The sequence below is a fragment of the Saimiri boliviensis genome, chromosome 3 (genome assembly GCF_048565385.1).
Source record: "Saimiri boliviensis isolate mSaiBol1 chromosome 3, mSaiBol1.pri, whole genome shotgun sequence".
Classification (NCBI taxonomy): Eukaryota; Metazoa; Chordata; class Mammalia; order Primates; family Cebidae; genus Saimiri; species Saimiri boliviensis.
Genome location: NC_133451.1, coordinates 7,766,191 through 7,782,536, shown reverse-complemented (window position 1 = coordinate 7,782,536; position 16,346 = coordinate 7,766,191). Strand labels below are relative to the sequence as shown.

Sequence of the window (16,346 nt, the reverse complement as noted above, 5' to 3'; positions counted from 1 at the left end):
ACTCTACTCATACACATGTAAGTCAGAAAAAGAATCCCAGTTCATTTCTGTACTTACATTTGGGATTTGAGAAGTACAAGAGTCATGGTCTCAATCCCTTGTTAGATTCATAGGAGAACTCCTAAACCATAATTTCAAACCATAATTTCCACAATCTCTTCATAGTCAACGTTCCAGGAAAGCCAAGCAGACTCAGCACAGATAAGTCATTGGTTTATATTTTATTGTTTTGCACAGAATTAGAAGAACCTTATAAAACCACATCCATCTGTGAGCCAGGCAAGAGGGCAAGGCCTGGAGCTGGCTTCATCTGGAGCACAGCTGACCCCAAGTTCCACCATTCTCTCTTGCGGAAACTGGACGGCACCCAACATTGTGTAGGCCGTAGAAGGAATGTGCTTACTTCAAGATAATTCATCCAGATCGTGTCAGTGTTATGTGACCAATTCCTTCGGCCGTGAAGAGCCATGGCTCGCATTTCTGTGGGCTTGCACCCTCAGCTGCCTACTAAGGAGGCCAAAGGTGAGCGAGGTAGAGTTTCACGTATCTTCCTTTGCATATCTGGAGGCTTCCTGATTGAAAATGAACCTTGCAGGGGCCTGGGAGTCAGTCCAGTTTAGGGTGGCCAGGTTAAATGCATGATCCTGTCCCCGTCAAAAAGCAATGTCTTCACGCAGGCACCAGGAGAAGGGAGCTCTCTTCTGTCTTCCTTTGACAGCAGGCTTCGGACTCCAAGTGTTCATTGAATCCCCCTTGCCTCAATCCTTCCCAATAATACCTGGAAATTTTCTTTCTGTGAATATTAGAGCTCTACGTGGAAGAGTTAAGAACTGGACTCTCTATTTGGAATAAAAACACATACATTTACTTAGTTCCCAGGCATATATCCTGTGTATTATTATTAACTGTGCATGTAGTTTTGCTTACATCTCCCATAAATCTAGAGCTATATGTCACACAGTCCTCAAAACAAATGATTCCTCTATATAGGACTGGACACACAGAACAACTGCAAAGCTCCTGCTCTGCTTCCATGATGTCTTGGCAGGCTGCTGTCATGGGAGTTGGTGCATATACTTACTCCAGGCCAGGAAGGCCATTCAGCGAAATGAGGTTGCCCCAGACCATGGCTACTTAGGTCTGGTTGCTCTGTTACTCCCCAAAGTACCACCCTCTCCAGCTGGTCTTCAGGTGGGCATCACAGCTTGCAGGAGTGGAAGGAGATGCGGTCAGCACACACGTCATTTCTCACATCCTGTTGGCTGGAACTCATCTCACGGCCACTCCCACCGGCAAAGGCAGCTGGAACACGTAGTCACTAGCCCAGTAGGACTAACCATTGCCTAGAGCTCACAGCCCAGCGTGTGACACGTAACACAGGCTCAGGGCATGTTGGCCAAAGGAAGAAATAAGAGGAAGGAAACCTTTGCCAGGCAGCAGTCTAGCCGTTACCTCCATGTAGGTTTTCATCAGGGCTGCTTCTTGAGTTGTCTTCATGGCCAACAACAAACACGCACTAATGGCTTACAATTTACCAGGTGCTGGTATTCTTTCTAGGCATTTAATTCTCATAGCTATTCTCCGAGGTGGGTATTCCTTTGCTAGAGGTAGTTGATCCAGCTCTGCTCTGAAGCTTTGCCCCTGCCAGGCTTCCAGCACAGCTCTTCCTTCATCCCCTCTCTGTCCTGGCTGGCTGCCTTCTTGATCTTTCCAGCCTCTTCCTGTTGGAGTGCTAGGGTTGATCCTTGCATCTCCAAGACAATCTCCTTAGATTTTGGGGCCTTAAACATCATCAAGATGCTCAGGATTCCCAAATTTAAATTTCCATTGTCAACTTCTCTCCCAAACCTCAGACACATCTGCACAGGGACTGCTACATACCCACCACAGACCTTCAAATTTAACACGTCCCCGATGGGACTCCCAATCTCCACTTCCCTTCCCCCTGCCCTGCCACACAAAACACAGGGATCCAGCCCCATCCTCAGCCTCCCCTGTCTTCATCCTTCCAGTTGTTCAAGCCAAAAGCTTTGAGCCATCTTTGGCTTCTCTTTTTCCTCCCTCCCTCAAGCAACCCACCAGGAAATCCCATTAGCTTTTCTTCTAGTCAAAATGCATTCAGAACTGGTTGGGCATAGTAGCTCATGCCTGTCATTTCAGCACTTTGGGAGGCCCGAGGCTGGAGGATTGCTTGAGTCCAGGAGTTCAAGACCAGCCTGGGCAACATAGTGAGACCCATGTCTCTACAAAATAAAAATAAAAAGCCAAGTGTGGTGATGCACACTTGTAGTACCAGCTACTCAGGAAGCTGAGGTGAGAGGATCTCTTGATCCTGGGAAGTTGAGTTTGCAGTGACCCATGATTGTGCCATGCACTCCTGCCTAAGTGACAGAGTGAGATCCTGTTTCAGAACAAAACAAAACAAAACAAAACAAAACAAAACAAAACAAAACAAAACAAAACAAAACAAAAAAATGAAAAAAACCAAAAACTCAAAATATGTCCAGGACCAGCCACTTCTCCCCACCACCCCAACCCCCATTGTGCTGACGCCACCAGCATCTCTTGCCTGGATTATTGCAGTAGCCTCAAAGCCAGTGTTCCCATTCATACCTTTGCCTTGCCTCAGTCTACTCTCTAGCAGAGTTGGAAGGGTCCTTTGAAAAGATGTCAGTCATACCTCTTCTCTGTTCAAAGCCTTCCAGTGTGTGCCTGTTTCATTCAGAAGAAAGGCCTGAACCTTTGAGCCACCTGCCAGGCTTTGCCTGAGCGGGCTCTGTACTTCCAAACTCCTTCAACTGCTCTATCTCCTTCTGCTTTACACATTCCAGTCTCCGTGGCTCCCTGCAGTTCCCAGAAGAAGCCAGGTGCCCTCCTGCCTTGGGGTTTTTGCACTGACTACTTCTTCTGTCTGCAATACTTTCATTCTTGACATCTGCGCAACCAACTTCCTCACTGCCTTTTGGAGCTCCTTCTGGTGTCAGTGAAGCTTCCCTGACCACTTGGCTTAAACATCCAGAGGCAGTCTGAAAGAAATAGCATTAAATCTATATACTACTTTGGGTAGTATGGCCATTTCCACTATATTGGTTCTTCCTATCCATGATGATAAAATGCTTTTCCATTTGTTTGTGTTCTCTCTTATTTCCTCGAGCAGTGGTTTGTAGTTCTCCTTGAAGAGGTCCTTCACATCCCTTGTGTTCTGTATTCCTAGGTATTTTATTCCCTTTGTAGTGATTGTGAATGGGAGTTCATTCATGATTTAGCTCTCTGCATGCCTGTTGTTGGTGTAGAGGAATGCTTATGATTTTTGCACATCGATTTTGTATCCCAAGACTTTGCTGAAGTTGCTTATCAGCTTAAGGAGTTTTGGGGCAGAGATGATGGGGTTTTATAAATACAGAATCATGTTATCTGCAAACAGAGACAGTCTGACTTCCTCTCTTCCTATTTGAATATGCTTTACTTCTGTCTCTTGCCTGATTGCCCTGGCCAGAACTTCAAATATTAGGTTGAATAGGAGTGGTGAGCTATTCCAATCAAATTACCATTGACATTCTTCACAGAATTAGAAAAAACTACTTTAAATCTCATCTGAAATCAAAGAAGACCCTGGATAGCCATGACAATCCTAAGCAAAAAGAGCAAAGCTGGAGGCATCATGCTATCTGACTTCAAAATATACTATAAGGCTAGTAATCAAAACAGCATGGCACTGTTACCAAAACAGACTTATAGATCAATGGAACAGAACAGAGACCTCAGAAATAACACCACACAGCTACAACCATCTGATCTTCAACAAACCTGACAGAAACAAGCAATGGGGGAAGGATTTATTAATAAATGGTGCTGGGGAAAGTGGCTAGCCATATCCAGAAAACTAAAACTGGACCCCTTCTTTACACCTTGCACAAAAATTAACTCAAGATGGATTAAAGACTCAAATGTAGAACCCCAAACCATAAAAGCCCTAGAGGAAAATTTAGGGTATACCATTCAGGACATAGGCATGGGCAAAGATTTCATGACTAAAACACTAAAAGCAATGGAAACAAAAGCCAAAATTGACAAATGGGATGTAGTTAAACTAAAGAGCTTCTGCACAGCAAAAGAAACTATCATCAGAGTGAACAGGCAACCTACAGAATGGGAGAAAAAATTAGCAATATACCCATTTGATATAGACCTAATATCCAGAACGTATAAGGAACTTCAATAAATTTACAAGAAAAAAACAACCCCATCAAAAAGTGGGCAAAGGATATGAACAGACACTTCTCAGAAGAAGACATTTATGTGGGCAACAAACATACAAGAAAAAGCTTGTCATCACTGGTCATTGGAGATATGAAAATCAAAACCACAATGAGACACCATCTCATGCCAGTCAGAATGGTGATTATTAAAAAGTCAGGAACCAATACTTGCTGGTGGGACTGTGGAGAATAGGAACACTTCTACACTGTTGGTGTGAATGTAAATTAGTTCAACCACTGTGGAAGACAGTATGGCAATTCCTCAAGGATCTAGAACCAGAAATACCACTTGACCCAGCAGTTCCATTACTGGGTATCTACCCAAAGGAATATAAATTCTAACCAAAGGAATATAAATCATTCTACCATAAAGACACATGCATACATATGTTTATTGCTGCACTGTTAACAATAGCAAAGTCATGGAACCAACCCAAATGCCTGTCAGTGGTAGATGGGATAAAGAAAATGTGGTACACGTATACCATGGAATACCACGCAGCCATAAAAAGGAATGAGATTGTGTCCTTTGCAGGGACATGGATGAACCTGGAAGCCATCATCCTCAGTAAACTAACACATAAACAGGAAACTAAACACCATATGTTCTCACTCATAAGTGGGAATGAACAATGAGAACACGTGGACACAGGAAGGGGAACAACACACATCAGGGCCTGTTTGGGAGTGGAGGGCAAGGAGAGGAAAATTAGAGGATGGGTCAACAGGTGCAGCAAACCACGTGGCACATGTGTACCTGTGTAACAAACCTGCATGTTCTGCATATGTATCCGGAACTTAAAGTAAAATAAAAATAAAATAAAAGTTCAGAGGTCCTATTGGTGGTGAACAGAGAGGGGGATCTTGCACCGTTTCACACAAAATCTCCATTTCAACACATCGGGAACCATCCTCATTCACTCATTCCGTCAACATATATTTGTGAAGCTTCAGCTCTGTTCCAGTGCTGAGCGAGGTCCTGGAGGCATACGGCCCTGGCTGCCCTGCAGGGCTCCTGGATGAAGGGAAAGCCAGGTAGAAATCAGGGAGCAGTGCCAAATGATGGGTCAACACCTGACCTGGAGACAGCAGCTTTGTTACTGGGTAGATGTGGGGGTTGAACGGCGGCCCTCCAATAAGACGTGTCCAAACCTTAACCCTTGGACCCGTATGTGTGATCTTATTTGGAAAAATGATCTTTGTAAATGGTTAAGGATCTTGAGAAGAGCTCATGCTGGATTATCAGGGTGGGCCTTCAATCCAGTAAGTGTCTTTACAAGAGACAGAAGAAGGAATGATGCAGGGAGATAGGAGGAGGCCACGTGAACATGGTGGCAGAGATCAGAGTTCTCCAGCCTCCACCCAAGGAATGTCTGCAGCCACCAGAAGCTAGAAGAAGCATGGAGACTCTGGAACTCAATTTCAACTTCTGGCATCCATAACAGTGAGGGAATAATGTTCTGTTGTTTTAAACCACCAAGTTTGTGATAATTTGTTACTCTGCCTTAAGAAACTAATACAATAACTGTGGCATTAAAGACAAGCCATCTGACCACTGAGACTCCTTTGTCCACCTGTAAAATGCAGACGATCGCACCAACACCCTCATGTTTACAGTAACTGTCTTACACGATCAGGCATATGTATTTCAGTGTTTGCCATATTTTTTCAAAATAAAAATATTTATCATTCTTTTTAATGACTTAAATAATAAGTAAAATAATTTAAAAACATTTAAAAAGAAAAGAAAGATAGTTGAATTTCACAACTCCAGAACTAGCCACTGTTCTGTTTTGGATTATTACATACGTCTTTTCCTTCAGATACTGTATATATGCTTAATTTCTGCATTTATTTATTTTTTATGGTGCCAATTTTAAATAGTTTTATTTAAGACACTGCATTTTCCACTTACAATACAGTGTTTATAAAGTGCAATGTTATGTCCTTCCCCTCTGCATATGTTCCATATTCAAGTATTGAGAATGCCCAGTAACTTACTATAGCAGCTGAACTTTCTAAAACTGCCACAGAATTTGCTACAAATTTAGGTCCTTCAACATTTTACATGTGTGGAACAATGCTACGACATCTATACTTGGGTTGGCGTGATCAACCTCTTCAACGGTGGGCCCTGAGGAAGCGCCACCAGAGGGAGGAGCTCCCCCACCAGAGAATCCCCCAGGCGTCCCTCCTGGCATGCCTCCTGCACTCTGGTGCCAAACTAGACAAGTCACAGATTCATGATATTGTCCTGGTTGGTGGTTCTACTCACATCCCCGAGATTCAGAAGCTTCTCCAAGACTTCTTCAGTGGAAAAGAACTGAATAAGAGCATCAACCCTGATGAAGCTTTTGCTTATGGTGCAGCTCTCCAGGCTGCCATCCTGTCTGGAGGCAAGTCTGAAAATGTTCAAGTTTGGCTGCTCTTGGATGTCACTCCTCTTTCCCTTGGTATTGAAACTGCTGGTGATCAAGCGTAATACTACCATTCCTACCAAGCAGACACAGAGCTTCACTACCTGTTCTGGCAACTAGCGTGGTGTGCTTATTCAGGTTTATGAAGGTGAGCATGCCATGACCAAGGATAACAACCTGCTTAGCAAGTTTGAACTCACAGGCATACCTCCTGCGCCCCGCGGTGTTCCTCAGACTGAAGTCACTTTTGACACTGATGCCAGTGGCATCCTCAATATGTCTGCTGTGGACAAGAGTACAGAAAAAGAGAACAAGATACTATCACTAATGACAAGGGCCGTTTGAGCAAGGAAGACATTGAACGTATGGTCCAGGAAGCTGAGAAGTACAAAGCTGAAGATGAGAAGCAGAGGGACAAAGTGTCATCTAAGAATTCGCTGGAGTCCTATACATTCAACATGAAAGCAACTGTCGAAGACGAGAAATATCAAGGCGCGATTCACGATGAGGACACAACGAAGATTCTGGACAGGTGTAATGAAATTACCAACTGGCTCGATAAGAATCAGACTGCTGAGAAGGAAGAATTTGAACATCAACAGAAAGAGGAGAGAGTCTTCAACCCCTTCATCACCAAGTTGTGTACCAGAGTGCAGGAGGCATGCCAGGAGGGACGGCTTGGGGATTCTCTGGTAGGGGAGCTCCTCCCTCTGGTGGTGCTTCCTCAGGGCCCACCTACGGAGGCCAGGGTGCCACAGAACAGGTCAGCATTCAATTCTTCAAAATGGGCACAGGGAATGAAGGTATAGAAGTCGATTCCTTTATAGAGAGAATCAATCTCAATACTGGCCTGGGTGCTGGAAGAGAGAGTATGCTTAGCACGCTCACAAGCAGTACGGAGGCGTCTTGCAGCTCTCTTGTTCTCACTGATGACTTTCTTCTGCTTGCGCTTGAACTCAGCAATAAAATGGTTGACCATTTGGTTATCAAAATCGTCTCCACCCAAGTGGGTGCCTCTGGCTGTAGACTTGACCTCAAAGATTCCATCCTCAATAGTGAAGATTGACACATCAAAAGTGTGTCAATTGCCTCCCAGGTCAAAGATCAGCACATTTCTTTCTGCTCCAACCTTTTTGTCTAAGCCGTAAGCAACAGCAGTAGCAGTTGGTTCATTAATAATTCTAAGTATATTAAGACCAGCAATAGTTCCAGCATCTTTGGTAGCCTGATGCTAAGAGTCATTAAAGTAAGCTGGCACTATGATCACAGCATTGGTAACAGTCTTCCTAAGGTAGGCTTCTGCAATTTCCTTCATTTTTGTCAGAACCACAGAGGATACCTCCTCTGGATAGAAGTCTCTCCCTTGTATTCTACTTGGACCTTGGGCCTGCCAGCATCATTTACCACCATGAAGGGCCAATGCTTCATATCAGACTGGACAATGGCATCATCAGATCTGCACCCAGTCAGATGTTTGGCATCAAAAATCGTGTTGGTGGGGTTCATTGCAACTTGATTCTTTGTGGCATCACCAATCAATTGTTTGGTGTCTGTAAAGGTGATGTAGCTTGGAGTGGTTCGGTTTCCTTGATCGTTGGCAATTATTTCTACTTTTCTGTGCTGGAAAACAGCCACACAAGAGTAGGTGGTGCCAAGATCAATATCAATGGCAGGACCCTTCCACATGGTTGCTGGCCTGTAAGCCTGGCCCCGACAATGAGGAAAGCCACGGGAATCCTGAGAGCTGCAGAAGAGTTCAACGAGACCCTATTTTATTTTTTTTGAGAAAAAAATCCCTCCTGAGTAGCTGGGATTACAGGCACGCACCACCACGCCTAGCTAATTTTGTTGTTGTTGTTTGTTTGTTTGTTTGTTTGAGATGGAGCCTTATTGCTGTCGCCCAGGCTGGAGTGCAATGCCATGAACTTGGCTCACTGCAACTTTCACCTCCCAGGTTCCAGTAATTCTCTTGCCTCAGGCTTCCAAGCAGCTGAGATTACAGGCACCCACGACCACGCCTGGCTGATTTTTGTATTTTTAGTAGAGATGAAGTTTCACCATGTTGGCCAGGCTGGTCTGGAACTCCTCCTGACTTTAGGTGATCCACCCGCCTCAGCCTCCCAAAGTGCTGGGATTACAGGTGTGAGCCACCACATCCGGCCTCATTTTTGTATTTTTAGTTGACCGGGTTTCACCATGTTGACCAGTCTCGAACTCCTGATCTCAAGTGATCTGCCTGCCTCGGTCTCCCAAAGTGCTGGGATTACAGGCACGAAACACCACACCTGGCCAGTGCCTGCATTTAAATCTTAGGTTTTCACACTTCTCAACCATTTGACTTGGCTTAGCTGCTTGGTGTCCCAGTCTCCTCCAGAGCAGGGATGGTGACACACGTATCTGTCAGGATTGCTGTGAGGATGGAAAAGTCGATGTAGAGCACCTGAAGTACCAGGGCCTGGCATATTCTCTATGGATGGGGAGCAGAAGAGTGAAGGGGTTGCTGGAGGTCCTAGTACCCTGCAAAGGGTTAGCACACAACTGGACAGGCAGAGCTCTCAATACACGTGCATGCTCTCACCGAACACTGCACTTCAAGACTGATTCCAGCCACGTGGACCTTCTCCCTGGCTTCTGCAAAGTCTCTCACTCTCTAGGCCTGGAGAACTTCGCACTGGCAGCCCCCTTCCTTCTTCCTACCCAGTTGATTCCTGTTTGCCCTTCCAGTCTCAGCTCCAGCAACATCTCTTCCTGATGCTTTCTTTTCTTTTTTTTTTTTTTTTTCGAGATGGAGTCTTGCTCTGTTGCTCAAGTTGGAGTGCAGTGACATGTCTCAGTTCACTGCAACCTCCGCCTCCCAGGTTCAAGTGATTCTCCCACCTCAGCCTCCTTAGTAGCTGGGATTACAAGCATGTGCCACCACACCTGGCTGTTTTGTATTTTTAGTAGAGACAGGGTTTCTCCACGTTGGCCAGACTGGTCTCAAACTCTTGACTTCAAGTGATCCACCTGCCTTGGCCCCTCAAAGTGATGGGATTACAGGTGTGAGCCACCACGCCCGGCCTGGCACAATATCAATTCACGTATTCTTCATAACAACTTTAGAAAGGTAAAGTACTCTTAGCACCATTTTACAGGTGAAGAAACAGTTCAGAAGAGGTTAAGTAATTTACCCAAGTTAATGGGCTAATGAGGGGCAAAACAGAATGAAACCTGGGTAGAATGAGCCCAGAGCCCATGCCTGTCCACATTCCCCCCTTGCTTCTTGAGCTAGGGGCCATGTCTGTGCTCAGGACATTGCCTCCCTTGGCCACTCAGTCCATGCTTTAGTGATCATTTATTATATGCCAGGCACTGTGGCCTGCTTTCATAAATATTACCTGATAGAATTCTCACAGCCAGCCCAGGGAGTTAATATCAACCAGCCCATTTTGCAGATGAAAACTCCAGGGTGGGACACACTGCCAGTAAATGGTAGAACCAGCTTTGGGTCATGCTGGCTGGGCCTGCTGGGCCTGCCTCAGACCTTCTCAGTTCTTTCCCATTGCCTTAGGAAGGATTTTTTTTTTTTCTGTATTAGGCTCCCCGGCTTCCCTCACCCTTCCTCCAAGAAGAAGAAAGACGGAGAGAGAACTGGAGAGAGAGACCAGGAAGGGGACCGGGACTGGAGGGCGAGACAGGATGGAGAGACTCACAAAGATCCCCTGCACCTGCTTTCTATCAGCGCACGAGCAGTGGTTCCAGGAGCCCAGCAGATGGCAGGATGTAGCCAAAGATTCCCCGCAGTCCGGAGAGCTGGGCCCGCAGGACTGCAAGGCAGGGGGACCTGCCTGTCCCTCAGGGAGCCTACTGGGAACCCGCGCTCGCCCCACAAGCCTCGGGGCGAATCTGCCGCACCCTGTACATAGGCACCCGCAACCGTGGCACGCATCTGCCGCCGCGGGAGCCCAGAGACCCAGATGCGAGCCTCGTCCCTACATCGGACGCCAATGCTGCCCAATTTTGGGGGAATCCCAAGACTCATGCCCAGCCATTCCCGGGGAGAATGATTTGGGGCAAACGACGGCCCTCTTGGGCCTCAGTTTCCCCATGTACAATGAAGGAGTCAGATTAGTTCCAGAGGGTCTAGATATTTTCATTCATGAAACACTGTTCCCACCTTAAGAGGAACCGCGTCGGCTTGAGAGCCAGAAGACACTCCACTGCCCGTCCCAACACGAATGCGCAAACACAGCCCAGCGGAGAGCCCTGGGACCCTCGTCGTAGCCAGGGCCGACTAACCACAGACCTAAGAGCCCCTTTCCCTCTGGATCTCAGTCTACCGCGCTCTACAATAGGAACGACGCTTTCTTACTGCTGGGTTGCTGGAAGTGGATGTAGGATGGTGCTAACAAAGCGCATAGCCGGGGCCTGGCCCGGGTGGGTGCTGACCAACCGTCACTGCCTGGAGGAACCCAGCTCCCGCCAAGGGAGGAGGCCAAGCAGGGATTCAGACTCCTCGGGCCGATCCGGGTCTCAGTCCCCTCCGCCGCCCCCAGCGCGCGGCCTCCGCGCGTCCCCTCCTCCCCCGCTCCCGCCCCGCCTCCCGCGCCGCCTCGCGTCTCCCGCCCGCCTGCTGTAGCCGGCGAGCAGCGCGGCACGTTGGCCCCGGCGCGGGGAGCTCCCGGGTTCGCTGGCGGGCGCCGGCGTGAGGACCTGCGAGTGCAGCCCGGGGCGGGGCGGGGCGGGGCAGAGGGCTGGGCGGGCGCGGGGTCCCTGCGAGCGCAGTCTGAGGGGCGCCCGGGAGGAGGGAGCCGCCGTCCCGCCCCTGCGCGGCGCTCGGCCCCCTCGGGCTACGCGCGCGGCTACAACCTGGGCAGGGCGCGCTCCCCGCATCCAGCATCCCGCGTCCCCGCGGCCGGGCATGTAGCAGCGGCAGCAGCGGCGGAATATGGGCGGGAACCACTCCCACAAGCCCCCCGTGTTTGACGAGAACGAGGAAGGTAAGAGGGCGTGGGGCGCCACTTCCCGCCACGCGCCGCGCCGCTCGGGCGGGGGCTGGGCCTCCCCTCCCTCCGTCACCCTCGGCCGAGGCCGGCGGGGCGCCGCGTGCTGCCCGGCGCGGGGACCCAGGCGCGGCCACTTCGCCCAGCTCCGGCAGAGTATGCCCGACCCCGTGCCAGGCGCGGCGCTTCTGCCCAGGCAACTCCTCGGCACCCAGTGCCCTGTAGGGGTCGGGACGGTGCCAGCGCGGGGCTGGGGAGGCGTCTTCAGAGAGGCGAACCTGAAACCTGCACTTGGTGTTGTGGAAGGAAGGAGTTGACTTCCGAGGCCGGTAGAGAGGTTTCTAGGCTTGGGCTCCCCAGGAAGCTGAGGCTTCTTTGAGAGCCCGAGGCTGACGGAGGTGGCCTGGGTGGGCGGATTGCACCGTGTGTGTGTGTGTGTGTGTGTGTCCGCGTGCTCGCGCGCGTGTGCGTGTGTGTGCGCACGAAGCATTTGGCCTCGTGTAAGGGCTTGTTGGACGCAGCTGTCCTCCATCACCCAGGACAGCCCAGGGAAACTTTTCTTTGCTAAACTCTGTGGCTCCGAGGAGGGCGTCCTGCTTTCTCTCCGCAGCCTCCCGGGTGCACAAGTGGCGGAGGCTGTTCAACCGCATCTGAACTTCTTGGCTGGGTCCTTGCAGTTCAGGTCGATAGAGCTCAGTATTTGGACCAGCCGAACCCTCTTTCCAGTGTGGCATGTCTCTGAAAAACTTACTTCACCTCTCTGAAACATGAGTCTCCTTACCTATGGAATGAGAGTTATGTTACCGCTTGCTACTTTATTAGTAATGCCCGTGAAAAGTGCCTTATAAATGCAAGCAGTACCGAGCTGTGCGTTTGTTATCTGTGAAGAGCCCTCAGCCTCTCAAAGCTGGTTTCCTGCTGTGCTGACTGGACAGTCTCCACTGTGCCCCAGATAAGAGCTGAGACTTAGTACTTACTATGTTCCAGGCATGCTAGCACATAGTGTTCACTTAGTCCTTTTCATGCCCCTTGAGGTGGCTGCCTTAGAAAGAGGGCTGTCCTCTTTTTCAACATGGTGAAACCCCGTCTCTGCTAAATATACACAAAATTAGCCAGGCGTGTTGGCAGGCGCCTGTAATCCCAGCTGCTCAGGAGGCTGAGACAGGAGGATCGCTTAAACCCGGGAGGCGGAGGCTGTGGTAAGCCGAGATCGCGCCACTGCACTCCAGCCTGGGCAACAGAGCAAGACTGAGTCTCAAAAAAAGTAAATAAACAAAATAAAAAGAAAGGGGCTGTCCTGGTCACAGTTCGTAAGAAGTAGAGCTGGCCTTGAGGCAGGACAGTCTGCTTTGAAATCTGTGTCTGTCATCATTGCCCAGGGCATTGGTTCGTGTGCATAGATCACTGATGGCTTCTAGAACTCCCAAGGCTGTGAGTGCTACTCAGATGCCCACCTGGACAGCCCTTCCCAAAAAGATAGATGAATGCAGTCAAGGTTAAGTGAGCACCTGCTTTGGAAGGCCCATGTGATCCTTGCTTAAAGGAGTTCCTAGTCTAATAGCCCTGAATGACCATCCATGGTGATAAGGGCATAGAGAAACCAGGGCAGGGTCTTGGGGACACAGAGAGGCCCCAGCTTTTCCTGGTCTTTAGTCTGGAGTATGTGCAGGTAAGGAGCCAGCTGTGGACAGAGGAGAGGTAGGCACGGAGGTAATGGAGGCTCTTGCGTGTCCCAGGAAGAGTATGAACACCACTCAGCATCACCCACAATAGCAGAGGTTTGTGGTTCTAGCCTGCGTCAAAGGTCACGCTTTGGGTAATTTTCCTAGCATCTTTCTCTTTTATTTACATTGGAAATTTGCCACCCTTATATTAAGAACTATCTCGGTCCCTTATCCCCAGCTTGAAAATATTCATTGGCAAACTATTTATCTCTGGTGTAGCCAACCTTTTGATTTTCTTGTTCCGGTTCCTCATTCTACAAGCAGATTGGGCCTAAGGTTAAGTGCCTGTTAAATACAAGGTTAGGAGGCAGGGCGTGGTGGCTCATGCCTGTAATCCCAGCACTTTTGAGGCAGGCAGATCACTTGAGGTCAGGAGTTCGAGGCCAGCCTCACCAACTTGGTGAAACCCTGTCTCTACTAAAAATACAAAAATTGGCCTGGCATGGTGGTGGGCACCTGTAAGTGCAGTTACTAGGGAGGCTGGGGCAGGAAAATCACTTAAACCTGTAAGATGGATGTTGCAGTGAGACGAGATTGCACCATTGCACTCCAGCCTGGGCACCAAGAGTGAAACTCGTCTCAAAAAAAATAAATAAATAAATAAAATAAAAAATAAATAAATAAAAGAAATACCAGGTTAGAGCTCTTCTCATTTTGCTAGCTTCTAGTCCAGTGAAACATTAACTTGTTTAATTTTTGCCAGTATATTTCTCACACATTTCCTTGTACAGGTAAAGCAGTGTTACTTGCCACCAACCGACTCATTTATTTCATAGGCATTTAGGGATCATAGTTTCTGCATTTAGGGATCATAGTTTTCATACTCCTGTGCTGGGCACCAGGAGTATGAGGAGGATGAAGGCTGACAATTAAGGAGCTCCCTCCCAGAGCAAGTAAACCACCAGGACAACTCAGGGTGTGCAAGTGCCCTGACGTGGGTGAGCTCAGGCAACTCTGATAGCCTGGAGGAGGGTCCCTAACTTAGAGCGGGGAGGAGGCATCTGAAAAGGTCTCCTCTTTTAGACTGGAATCTTGCAGAAACAGCAGGAGTTAACCCCCGGGGAAGAAGTGGCTGATGGGGTGGGGGCGGGGAAGGATGTTTCAGAGAAAGGGAAGAGTATGTGCAAAGGCAGATAGTGAAGAGTAAACCTGGCTCATGTCGGGGTGGGGCATTGAGGGGGTTTAGTACTCCTGCATTGTGGAGTGTGAAGCTGGAAGGCACAAAAGATGAACCCTGAATACCTGGCCAGCCTCAAAGGGCCAGTGGCCATGGTCAGGTGTTTTTGACCTGATTTTGGAGTCACTGAAGGGTTTTAAGCAGGAAGTGACATGGTCCAGTGAACAAACAAGCTCTCCCAAACCATAGTCATTGTGTGGTTGAAGGCTGAAGATGCAAACACCTGCCAGACCGGAACAAGTCTGATTTTTAAGTACTTTGATGCTAAACCACAGCTACAAACTTGCCATTGTGTAATTGTGACAGGAGAGTCATCCACATTCTTACGGCAAAAGTTTAACTCATTGTGTGCAGGTGGTCATAGCTGTTCATGCTCCCATGATACATCATAAGCAGAGAAAGGATCATGCCACAGATTAATTGGCAGTGTTTCTTTTTTCTAAGTGGTGCATAAAATCATGGTGGCTTTACTGTGGATGGCATCTAAGATTTGGTATGTTAGCTGAACCTCCTCTAGTTGCAAATGATGGAAAAGCAACATTAAGTGCTTTCTTTTTCTTTCTTTTTTTTTTGAAAAAAAAAAAAGGGTCTCACTCTGTCGCCCAGGCTGGAGGGCAGTAGCAGGATCTTAGCTCACTGCCGCCTTGACTTCCCAGGCTCAAGGGATCCTTCTATCTCAGCCTCCCAAGTAGCTGGGACAATAGGCTTATACCATCATGCCTGGCTAATTTGTATTTTTTTTTTTTTTTTTTGGTAGAGTCAAGGTCTGACTCTGTGCCCGGACTGACAAAGTGCTTTTAAGGGAATGTTTTGGCTCTGGCCGTTTCTTGTCTTCTCCATCACTACCATTCTTGTCTAAGCCATGGTCACAGCTCTTGCTTGGATTATTATAATCACTTCCCTAGGTCCTTAACTGGGCTGTCCTTATTCCCATAAGTGTCCCTCAATGCAGCGGTCAGAGTGATCCTGTTAAAATATGCAACTGGCCAGATCAGTCCTCTGCTCTGCTCAGCCTACCCTCAAACCCTCCCTCCAGCCCTAGGCACAACTTGCACTGTTGAGAGAATAAAAACTGAAGGCCTTATAGCTGCCCATCAGGTGCTCCCCTCTGAGATGGCACCTTCCTCTTTCACTCTTGGCTCACCTGCCTCCTTCCTGCTCCTCTGACATGCCCTGCATCCTCACACCATGGTCCTGGCACCTGCCCCTCTTGCCTAAGGGCATTTGCCCTACAGCCCACTCTCACTTCCTTCCGTCTCCAGGAAAGTGTTATTGACTCATTAGACCCTGATTGACCACCGTACTTAAAATGTCAGTCCAAATCCTTTTTCTTGCTTTATTTTTTTTTCATGGCAGTTGTCACCATCTGTTATACTAGTTATTTTATTTATTTTCTTGCTTATTGTCTGTCTTTCTCCACTCAGTGCAAGTACCTTAAGTCAGGATCCCCAACCCCTGGGTCATGGACTGGTGTTGGTCCTTGGTCTGTGGGAACTGGGCTGTCAGCAGGAGGTGAGTGGCAAGCAGGGAGCATTAATGCCTGAGTTCTACCTCCTGCCAGATAGATCAGCAGCAGCATTAGATTCTCACAGGATCTAGGTTGTGCACATGCACAGTTCACAGTAGGGAGCTGCGAGAGAATCTAACGCCTGATGATCTGAGGCGGAACAGTTTCACCCCAAAACCATCATCCTCCTGTCCATGGAAAGACTGTCTTCCATGAATCCGGTGCCTGGTGCCAAAAAGGTTGGGGACCACTGCCCTACATACAGAGATCTTATGTTATT

General features: G+C 48.3%; 1 protein-coding gene and 2 pseudogenes across 1 annotated transcript in view; 2 read left to right on the top strand and 1 right to left on the bottom strand.

Annotated features, from left to right (window-relative positions):
- The first annotated feature begins 467 nt into the window (after positions 1-467).
- On the top strand, positions 468-7,418 carry LOC101032872 (heat shock cognate 71 kDa protein pseudogene; annotated as a pseudogene).
- Positions 7,419-7,421: 3 nt separating this feature from the next.
- On the bottom strand, positions 7,422-8,362 carry LOC101035919 (heat shock cognate 71 kDa protein pseudogene; annotated as a pseudogene).
- A 2,929-nt stretch (positions 8,363-11,291) lies between these two features.
- Positions 11,292-16,346, top strand: part of STK32B (serine/threonine kinase 32B) — a 440,698-nt gene continuing 435,643 nt past the window's right edge. Inside the window, exon 1 of the mRNA XM_039468436.2 lies at positions 11,292-11,655. Within this exon, the coding sequence (XP_039324370.1) occupies positions 11,604-11,655 (52 nt within the window). The 5' untranslated portion in view covers positions 11,292-11,603. The remainder of the gene's footprint in view (positions 11,656-16,346) is intronic.